Source organism: Saccoglossus kowalevskii, chromosome 3, assembly GCF_978046115.1.
Source record: "Saccoglossus kowalevskii chromosome 3, keSacKowa6.1, whole genome shotgun sequence".
Classification (NCBI taxonomy): Eukaryota; Metazoa; Hemichordata; class Enteropneusta; family Harrimaniidae; genus Saccoglossus; species Saccoglossus kowalevskii.
In genome coordinates, this window is record NC_140643.1 from 21,014,048 (window position 1) to 21,024,805 (window position 10,758).

At 38.5% G+C, this 10,758-nt stretch overlaps 1 protein-coding gene across 1 annotated transcript; it reads left to right on the forward strand.

Moving 5' to 3' along the window:
* Positions 1 to 358: 358 nt before the first annotated feature.
* Positions 359 to 9,620, forward strand: LOC144363027 (cyclic nucleotide-binding domain-containing protein 2-like). Its single transcript, XM_085497356.1, has 16 exons — positions 359 to 811; positions 1,207 to 1,298; positions 2,723 to 2,819; positions 2,988 to 3,062; positions 3,929 to 4,091; positions 4,419 to 4,495; positions 4,894 to 4,977; positions 5,195 to 5,265; positions 5,604 to 5,681; positions 6,179 to 6,239; positions 6,842 to 6,920; positions 7,278 to 7,478; positions 8,279 to 8,352; positions 8,560 to 8,625; positions 8,932 to 9,066; positions 9,459 to 9,620. The coding sequence occupies exons 1-16, from the start codon at positions 359 to 361 to the stop codon at positions 9,618 to 9,620; spliced, it is 1,968 nt and encodes a 655-aa protein (XP_085353482.1).
* The last annotated feature ends 1,138 nt before the right edge of the window (positions 9,621 to 10,758 follow it).

The following is a 10,758-nucleotide window of genomic DNA, read 5'->3' on the forward strand; positions in this document are numbered from 1 at the left end:
TTAATCAGTTGTTTTGGTGTTATAAACGTGGTAAATATATATTCATTGTGCACTTGGCCATCGTGTGAATGAAATACAGTTACCAGTACTGAACTGCAACGCCCCTGAATTTCTACAGGTATCGTAGCACAAAGAATTACGCCGGACGTGCAGGTCGCAAAGACACGCTTTTTGCAATTTAAGTAAAGTCACCTATATATAATAAGAACAATTGAAAGAACCGTTGCAATGTTTAGAAAACAACGAAGCCCTATTCTTTCTCGGACAAAGTGCCCCACTGTCATGCCGTAGGTTGGCTAAGGTTTCTTTTGATCGACTAGACTCGTGATTCCCACATCTTGTCTAATCTTTTTCAGCCATGACGACTTCCCATAACAGAGGCGGTCTAAGACATCACTCGTACCCAGCAAATCAAATGGACAATACCAACCATCGTGAGAATGAGAGCCCAGTAGCAAAGCCACTACGAAGGGCTAGTCAGCCACCCACCAACAGGGAAGCAGCCGCTAGGTTAGATCCAAGAGTTCGAAAAGAGAGTATACTGTCAACGCTCAACGCAATGAATAGGACGTCTCCCGCCGATGACAAAAATAAGTTGTCGGCAGTTCCCGACCACGATGAGGTTACGATGGCAACACTGAGGGAACGATTTCGCAAAAGTGTTTCAGTTGCTCCCGATTTGGCGAGCCTCGATGTTAACCCGAATTCGAACCAACGCCGGAAAAGCAGTCATACGATGACTAGCGGAACTTTGTTCGCAGTTATGCATGCTCGAAAGCATTTCCGATATAAAAACCGAGAGATAAGAAAGGTACGTATATAATGGTCCAGTTTGAACTATATATTCTACTCTGTTGTTTTCAGGGACTAGTATGTGTATCGCAATCAAATCTACTAATCGTTTTCCTATTCAAAATACTCAGTGGGCTCTTCGTCGGTAACTTATGATGATGTGATACGTATAGGCAAAACTTTAAGTTTACTAGACATTCTAATAATGAAATATAAAGTAATAAAAACACGGTTGTCGGCACTGTTATTCTCGGTAAGTCACCATAACATTGTAACAAAGACATTGTTAGAAACCCGTCATGTTAGACGATTCATGGTTTTAGAATGACGCACGATATATCGAATATTATGCCCAGTACATCTTAAATGATGTGAATTAATTTGGAATTGTACTATGTTCTGATTTCCTCCGAGTCGCAGAAGAAACTGTGCATTCTCTTCCGTGCCATTGCCAGAGTGGCCATACTATTGAATCGGATATGTGCGTGGCATTATCAACGAATTAAGTAAGTCTGACCTTGTTTACTGTCATAGTTGCATTGTTGACCGTTGTTGCTCGGCAAGTACGCAAGACTTGTCCCATAAATCGCGCCCTCTAGTGACGGGCGCTTCTGTGAGGTCCCGACAAAGTGACGTAATCGATATGAGAACTCTAATTGGCTGTGAAGTTGTTCGTTATTTTAAATATATAAAGTCTCTAAAACAGTATTTTTATTGGGGTTCCCGTCCAAAGTAACATCATGGCACACTAAGCCATAAGAGGCCTATATCTAGTAATGGGTCTCGCATTCTAATTGGTCAATCGTTCTCATTCTTTGTTCTGTGTTCCTTGGTTACCGGGCTTACGCTTGTGGTTTTCCTTTTATTCTAAAATATGAAGCGAATGTAAAATACTTTCTTTTTTGCCCAAAAAATGGCTATTGTAGTATTACGTAGAAGAGAAGTTTGAGTGTTTCGAACTACGTCACATAGTCCCGTGCCTTAGACCCGAATCCAGGCCAAGTAGTAGAATATGGCGATTGCTAGTTACCTGCGTCCTACTTATCGCTCACATGGGATGTCGGAAACCAGTGAACCATGTAAAAGAACCTCATAGAAGCTTTTCTCACTGGAGGGCGTAATGTATGATGAAGATAGAATGACGTTATGACAAAATTAATATTTCATTTTAAGGTTAAAATGGAACACATTGGAAAACTGCAAATGAATAAGTTTTTTCACTTTGATTTGATTAAACTGAAAACATCAATCTAGAGAACAGTGTACAATCATGCAATCATTTCCCGTTTCATCTTGGCAATCAAAGGAAGGATAAGTTGTCGACGACTGACATGTGCTAAATGGAGACCTTTACATTTGAGCAGTTGAAAGCGACAGGAAACTACTGTTCATCTCTGGTTATTTTCTGTGTAATGTTAATTTCACGTGTCATGAAACTGATCACATCCAGGTTGGGTTCAAAAAGCTGATTCGCAAGATTATTAGAAGATAGACACGTCTCTGTATTGTTGAGTAGCAATGGAGAGTGGTCTTTATTTTGTGAAGATATGTTGCTTACTTGCAGCGGTTTTAATCGTGACGGGTGAATGCTACAATTGGGTGGTTTTCAGATTCTATTCGTATACGATGGAAGATTTATCGCTTGGATTCGTATACGACTGAGTGGTTTTATGACCCCACTTAGGTTCCCGGATGTTAACATGCGCAGACAAGAGCATATTTAAATATGCTGTCCACAGCTTACATACATATCTCCCTTTAATTTTTGGTGAAGAATAATTTCATAAATTTAAACGTTTTTGCTGTTGAACTAAGTCACTCCGTGACATATCTGACCTTATCTCTGTCTTGCTCAACGAAGAACGTTTCTTATGAATGCTGCTTTTTAGAATACGTAAATGACTTCATATAATCATCTTTTCTTTCTCAGAGAAGTCGGCAACAAAAATTTGACGTTTTCAGAGTTGCACGAAGATCCACAGGTGGAACTGATGTTTGACGTCACTAAATACAAAGCTAACAAAGAGGTGAGTCCGTTCTACTCGTGACGTTATTACGTCGTTAACGTGTCGTGCAAGTAGATGTACTTTATGTTTTATAGCTTTTATTGGTGAAATTTCGAAAGAATGCGTTGCGTACACGAGCTCGCATTCCAGTGCGAACAAAATTACATGTAGTTATTTTTTATTTTTTAGTTACGTATTTCAAAAGAGGCGAAACATATCTTGATGAAGACGCCATCGGAAAGAACCGAACATGAATTATACCTAGTAAGTTGAAACAATGTTATTTATGACGTAAACCCGTAACCAAGGAGAATACAAACGTGAAGCGCGAAGTTAAGAATGTTTGTATCTCCGTTCTTGTAAATTTCGTATTTGCAATACCGGGATGATCGCTACACGATGTCACCAAAACAAACCACTCCCCCTTTTGGTTTCACTGTTCAGAACATATAGCACTTACACGATGGATGTGTAAAAATCCATGTGTTAGTCAACTTATAGTCTGTGTAAGACCAAAGTATGCGTAAGGAACCAAATTGTAGTATTGTGTATGGAATATGGGTTGTCTCGAACCATCAACGGCGGCGCCAATTAGGCTGGCCCGGACTAAAATCAGGATGTTGTTGTACTTTATTCCTCCTCACACAAGAAGAATCGGAAGAGTTAATTACATAACACGAGAAAAAAATAACGATATGGATACAAATAAAATGAAATAATGATTCAAACAAAGAGTGTTAGATTTAAAACCCGTGTTACGTATATCCAGTCGGAGTTATTGTCAAAAATGTCCTCATTGGAACATCCTAAAATTAATTAAAATAAAGGAATGACATGGAACCTTGGTTATTTACCCGTACATTGAAGTCCACTGTACTAAGCGTGCTACCTTTGTCAGACTGGTGGGATGCTTCGAAAAAAAATTGTACTAGTAAAACAACTGCAACGTGGAATCTGCAGTCAAGCGAGATTTCCCCGACCGAAACCAGATCATTGCACATACATCCCCGAAATCACCAATCACACCACATACAACCTCTACGAAGAATGAAATCAGAATACGTGCGTTTATATATACAACGTGACGGTTTTAGTGAAATCCTTGTGTGTGTGTTTTTGCCTTGAATTAGGTGACGATTGCTCTCCGTAACGTGAAGTCAATTGCCGAATATCCAGTCAGAATGCAGAGAAGCGTTGCCGAGGTTGGGTGGTACGAAGCATACGATGCTAAACGAGTAATCGTGAGAGAAGGACAGCCACCCATCTCTTTTTACTTCCTACTCTCGGGGTCAGGTATTGTACTTTAACAGTACGACGTAATCTCGAACACGGCATAATTACTATATAATTAAACGATTTCTTAATTGATTGATTGATTGCACATAGATGTTATGCCTACTACTAGTATCTCGTTACCCGTATTAAACCAGCTAATGATGCATGACTGGTTAAAAGACACACTATCCATATTCATTCATTACGTACATTGGTAAAATGAACATTCCGCGGGGAACTTTCCATCACATCGTGTTTTAATCACGCCAGAGCAATCTCAACGTAACGACGTAATTGTTCAAATTACCTGTATAGTTACTAGAATGTGTGTTATTTATATTACAGCCGTTGTTACGATTATGGATAGGGAAAAAGAGCTCGCCACAACGGTAGCTATTATCAAAAGAGGAGACAGTTTCGGGGTAATGTAGTTTCATAAAGTTATGTGATTCCGCTTAAATATGAATTAATCGATACATTTTCTGCTAACATGATAGATAAAATCATCAATTCCGCCGATAAAATTTTGAGAGAAACGCAGGGAATCGCGTCAACTTGCACTTTGGATACAGTTATCGTTAGAACCCGACGCTCAAATAATTGTACTGGTTTATCTGTTAATTTGGTTCTTATAAATATATCTGGTTGTTCCGAATAGTATCGTCTGCACTTAGTCACTGTCTACCCCCCCCCTCCCCCCCGCCACCACCACCACCACTAATGAAGACTGAGCGAAAATGCTCGACACGGGACATCACAAGAACACTAATGTATTGTACAATGTCCACAATAAACACTGTGTTTTCCAAAAAAATAACAGGAATTGGCAATATTGAATGGCTCTACGCGAACGTCGTCTGTGACTGCCAGAGAAAACGTTGAAATGATTTGCATATCCGCACAGGTGAGCCCGATCACAATGCGACATAGCGTTAACAATATGCATGTCAGTTCGTCATCAAGAAACTCATATACTTGTCGTTGGGGGCGAGATTCATGGTTCGTTGCTTGTTCCCATTTGTTCCCGGAGTAAACGGCTCGTCCAATCTGTCTCATTGAAGCTACCGTCATTGTGACGCCACATTTCATTTTTCGGAGTTTTTGTCATGGTCTCATTACAGGATTTTACAAGAATATTTATGTCTGGCGGAGCAAAGAATCTAGTTGACCCGGATCACAATTCTTTCATCAAGTATGTTGTTTACATTACTTATAATAAGTATATTTACTATATTATATATATATATATATATATATATACTAGACGGTTATACTCCAAGAATATAGCCCAATGATAAGATGCGCCCTTTTAGTCACTTTTTGATTAAAATTCACTTTTAGAGTCTTAGATCTGTGAGCATTTGAACACTCTAAATATGAGGAATGTTTTTGTTTTTGTTTATTTTTTGCACTCAAGAGGTTCAAGCAAAATAACATCAACATCCAGTTTTATGATCCCATAACCTGATCGTCATCATCAACCCATTGGCAAATTGTGGTTTCAAAAGTGTATCTCATTTTTGTTTTCAGGAGCATTGAATTTTTAAAAGGGTGGCCTTTACATCTACTGGCAGAACGGCCTAACATGTGCATATTTAATTATTTTACGTGAGTATTACAGGCTATATACCTAATACAGGAACAATAACGCATGCGTATAATATAAATTAAATTGCTACAGGATGGAGGCGATATATTATGTCTTTATGTTAAAGTCGCCACTGGCCTTCATATATCGTAATTGTAATATTTATATAAAAACGACAATACGTGATATTTATTACATAGGCAATGTTAATAAATTTGAGTATATTTGTGTATGTTTGTTCGATGTAAACTAATATTTGTAAATACGCATGCGCTCTAAATTAATGGTACGTTCCATTAACTCTGAAAAATGCATGCGCGTTGGGGTTGTTCACCAAATGGAATACCACTACATGTTGTATACATTTTCAGTTCAACATGCAACGTTCAATATTGAACAAAATTAGTAAAACATCTTCAGTTATTCCACAACTACAATTCATCTCACACCCAGGTACGTCACGTGACATATTTACATAATATTCATGTTGGTATGGTAATATGATTCGTTTTCTTAGGAGCTGTACAGTTCTTGTGCGAGACAGCAGACAATCTAACTGGATATACATAGTAAAATCGGTGAGATTGATATTGTGTAATAAAATATGATATGCACAATTATTAAGTCGATGATTCACTAGAATTGATCATATGTTTCACAATTCATGTTTGATTCGTCATAGAAAATTAAACGCTGAAAAGGACAGTAGAAAATAGCCCGATATATCATGTTATTTTCCCAAGTATCTGAAAGCAACGAACCCGGTTTTCCAAATTTTGACATTACATACGCGAGAAAATATTTTTTAAAATCATAAAATGGCGTTTAACTCCCGAAACATATTATTTTAATTGAGAAGTTTGGGGGATTCAGTTCATTGGAAGATCAAGTTTACTGTGATTTTAGGAGGCTGGTACGAGAAATTTTTTGTTACCGATTCAAAATTAGGATTATAATAATCAGGAACTTTGACAATTATTACAGTTGTTGTTGCCTAGACGACAAATCACGTGACTATATAGTGAACTTAACTATGCTGTGATAACATTGGGTAATATAAACCACAAATTTCATTGGCTGAACGAATGACGCATTGTCCTAAATCTACACCAAGCTTGAAGATATGACACTACCTGTGTGCCACAAGAATAACCGCTGAAAATGCTGTTAATACCTTCAGGGAAGCTGTTCTGTGTTGAAGAGGCTGCATCAGGTAAAGCCAAGACGAAAGACCGGAAAGAGAAAAAGGAGTTTTCAAGGTAGGAGATCCACTAAATCTACGTTAATCGTACATTCCTTTGTCATGGCGTGTCAGTAGACGCGGCATACCCGCGCTGCCTCCGAGATGATTGCGGCATCAACTTGCAAAATAAAAAGCTCACTTATTAACTGTCTTTCATTTTAATAATTTCTTTACCTCCCAATTGTTTTGTTTTTTGTTTTCTCTGATAATAATGACTGTTATTGAATGATAATTATTCAATGATGATTAAATTTCAATAAAAAATGTCACGAGCGTTTCATTCATACAATTTGACAATCGATGCAAAATACGTTTTCGAGAATTTTCCAAAGTTTGATAACTTTTGTACTTTATTGTAATGTTTTACACATAGAAGACACGGATACGGACGACAACCATCGTGATCGACTCGATCAAAAAGTCACAACACTACTGAGTAAAAAGAAAATAGACCTCAAAAGAAATACGGTCGCTAAATACGACATGCCGTTGGTTTCCACAAACGTCGACTGCGACTTCGAGTCTGTGCCCCCAACAAGACTGGCCTCAGCTGCCAGTGTCATCAGCACTAACCGTTTACCGACCGCTAATCATCACCGTAACCAACCGATGGAATCTCGGAGGAAAAAATCCAAAGAGGAGCATTCGTTTTCTGGTGCATATCGCACTGATGACGCAATCACTGATGACAGGCATTCTAATTGGTCATTTGCGAAGGTAGATAGATAATTTGTATCAAATATTTCTTCGACGCATTTTTTTTTTTTGCTTTCGCGGTCATCTTCATTAGTCAAATATAACATACAACGGTAATACCTGCAGCTGTTCTTGTCAGTGTGTTTTGAGACGCAGATCAATGTTTTCTCTGTCCTGCGTTATGAGATAGTTCCGAGAATGTCGGAACGGTACACTCTGTTTGATTCCGGTGTTGTATGTAAAATAGTTATTTTATGACATTAAGTTCTTATATCGTTTTATTTTATTATAATATAGGGTCCCTTTCTCACAAGAAGTAAGTACGACACATCAGCAAAGTCGACTGCAGATTACAGAGCGGCAGAACTTGTATCACTCAGTATGTTACTCATGTCTGTATGTTTATTGTCCAATTTGACGACGGTGTACTGTAGATGAACTAATAGTTGTTATGTTCGTATCTACGCCTGATACACCCACAGTACTTATGCCTTCTCCTGCATTAGGGGTAGTTTCAACATGTCTGACCACTACACACGTGCAACTATTTTTATTAAGCAATGTTTTCCACCAGCCAGCGATCATCAGATCTATACGTGACTAAGCTTGACATAAACAATAATACCTGTTTATTCACAATTTTTTGTAGTAGTAATCTGGTATTTATTTTCCGTGCAGGTGCAGATGGAGATTGCTTAGTAGGAAATACTCGAACTCTGCCAGACGATTTGAATATAGGATACAAAGCAGATGTAAGAATAAGCATAACAATGAATCGTAGTATAAATCTGCCGTCTTCTTTTTTACAAATATTTTTTCTCTCCATTTCCCCCATGTGATTGTTTAAAATTTGTCAGTGCATGTGCAGCCATTTTGTTGTGACCTCGAGAGTTTCGATCCCTTGTGTAAGTGTACGGTTTCACGATTCTTTCGTTTAATTCGAATTCCACTCATAACAGGATACGTTTGCAGGGAAAAAGCCGATCTTTGTACGAGTTCAGACTTTGGTCAAGGGAGCTGTCTTTGTAAGTATAGATTTGGTTTTATCCTATTCTCAAGGATGTAATATACGCAGTATCAATATTTGATTGATTTGCAGTCAATGACAAAACATGCGTTTTTGAGAGACTTGTTATATTATAAAGGAAGAGTTTGTAAGAAATGTCACACTGACTCTCTGTTATTCACTGTCTGTAACTTTGTTTCGTGGTGAAATCTGTCAAAGGTTAATGTTGACGCTTCGGCCGAATAAATGGTCCTTGGCTGGCGAAGATGACAGGACACTGGAACTTTCCGATTTCACCTCATCATCCATTTGTTTTTTACAACAGGGATTGGCAGATGTATTATTTGACGAACAGCCAAGCCTAAGTCTTGTAAGTAATGGAGCCGAGTGCATCGTGATTTCAAAGAGGCTTTTCATGGACCATGCGAGCGATGATTTGATCACGAAACTTCGATTAGAGGTGAGAACTTGAATACCTAATGGAGTGGTCATATCAGCTGTGCGACCACCTGTTGTATTGTCAATTTAATTATTATATTTGGTAGGTATACTACGTTGTTCCAACGCAGGTCACAGGTCCTAATTTAAAGCAGCAACACGGAGAGTGTAGCGCCCCCAACAAACAGGTGACCAAATCCCACCCGTTCTGCCATTGTTGCCAATTGTCACGACTAATATATGATTATGTCATCGACTTTGTAAATTTTCCTTGGATTCAAAGTTCCCATCCATATCCACACATCCTACCCCAGATGCATAGTACTTCCCCATACAGATTAATGCGCACGCTCACAACCCCAAATAAGAAAAATATGAACAATTATATTATTCTTATACACAATTGCTTTTCAGGAGAGGCCATACATCACGGATGAGGAAATGCAACACAATCTTGAGCGACAACTCCACTGGAACGGTTTCCGTAAAACGACGCTCCAAAAAGCTGCGCTGGTCGTTAAACAACGAAGGCGAGAGAGGCGAAACCGTCGCCATACACTGGGAGTCTTGACGTAATACGGCGCCGTTAAACAAAATGTGCCATAGCGAGCGTGTATTCACAAGTCCACTGGGCTTCAGTCCAATACAACCCCCCAACGTTGATTACAGCTTTCCGCTTGGTGGCGCTATTTACAAAGATACATACTAGTATCCAATGTCCCCTTATGTTTAAACAGGTGGTGATCTCCATGACAACCATAAATTTATTGTATTTAGATAAACTCGCCGTGTAATACAGCCTTGTAATCTTTCGTTATCACTATGCTATAGAGATGTTAACAAAATTTTTAGTGACTTTTGACAATCTTTTTTTTTTTCATCACAGAAAAATATAAAACTCAACACTGCCGCAAATGCAATGCAAGATCTGTGAGAAAACAATTGTCATTAGTGTAGAAAACCTGCGTATAATCTTGTGTGTAATAATTTTGCTCCAAAATAGAACAACATAAGGCGCTCCATCTTTTGCTGCAAAATCCATGTTCATGTTTATACAATTTTGTTTCATTGAGATTCACTTGCAACGCATATTTTAATACATAATTGATCCCAGCGATACATGTTAGTACAGCGAAATTGTTTCGTGCGATTTACAACGCACCATTCAGTTGCTGTACAATAATTTATGTAATACTGCCAGAGATGTAGTCCCATATGAAAGACATAGGTGAAATGGTGTCAATTTCATGTGAAAATTAATTTTGGTTCCATGCGAGTATTTCCGCTCAAAATTTGGTTAAGTGTTTCTCGGCCACATTTATAAAAATCCACGCAATTATATCTCTGTTACACTGCGGAGTTTATTTTGAATCATTTGCTAGTGACCTGCCAGTTTATTAATTCCTGTCACAAATGCAATACTAGTATACATTTCACTTTGGTGACTTTTATTTTGCAATTTGTGTTAAAGCGGAGGAGTCGTCACCTGCGCATGCGTCGGATGGCCATAGCGTGTCATTGTTTACAAACAAGCGTCTACCCATGAGCCTTTGCGTTTTTAGCGCGCGTTGTTATCATCGCTTGGGACTCAATTCCCGTGCGTGCGCAGGTGACGACCCTCCCGCTTTAAGATTCATATCGCAATTTCTGGAGTTTGCAACGACTCGGAAAACAAGGCTGTACAATATGCAAATTTAAGTAGCAACAACTCTCT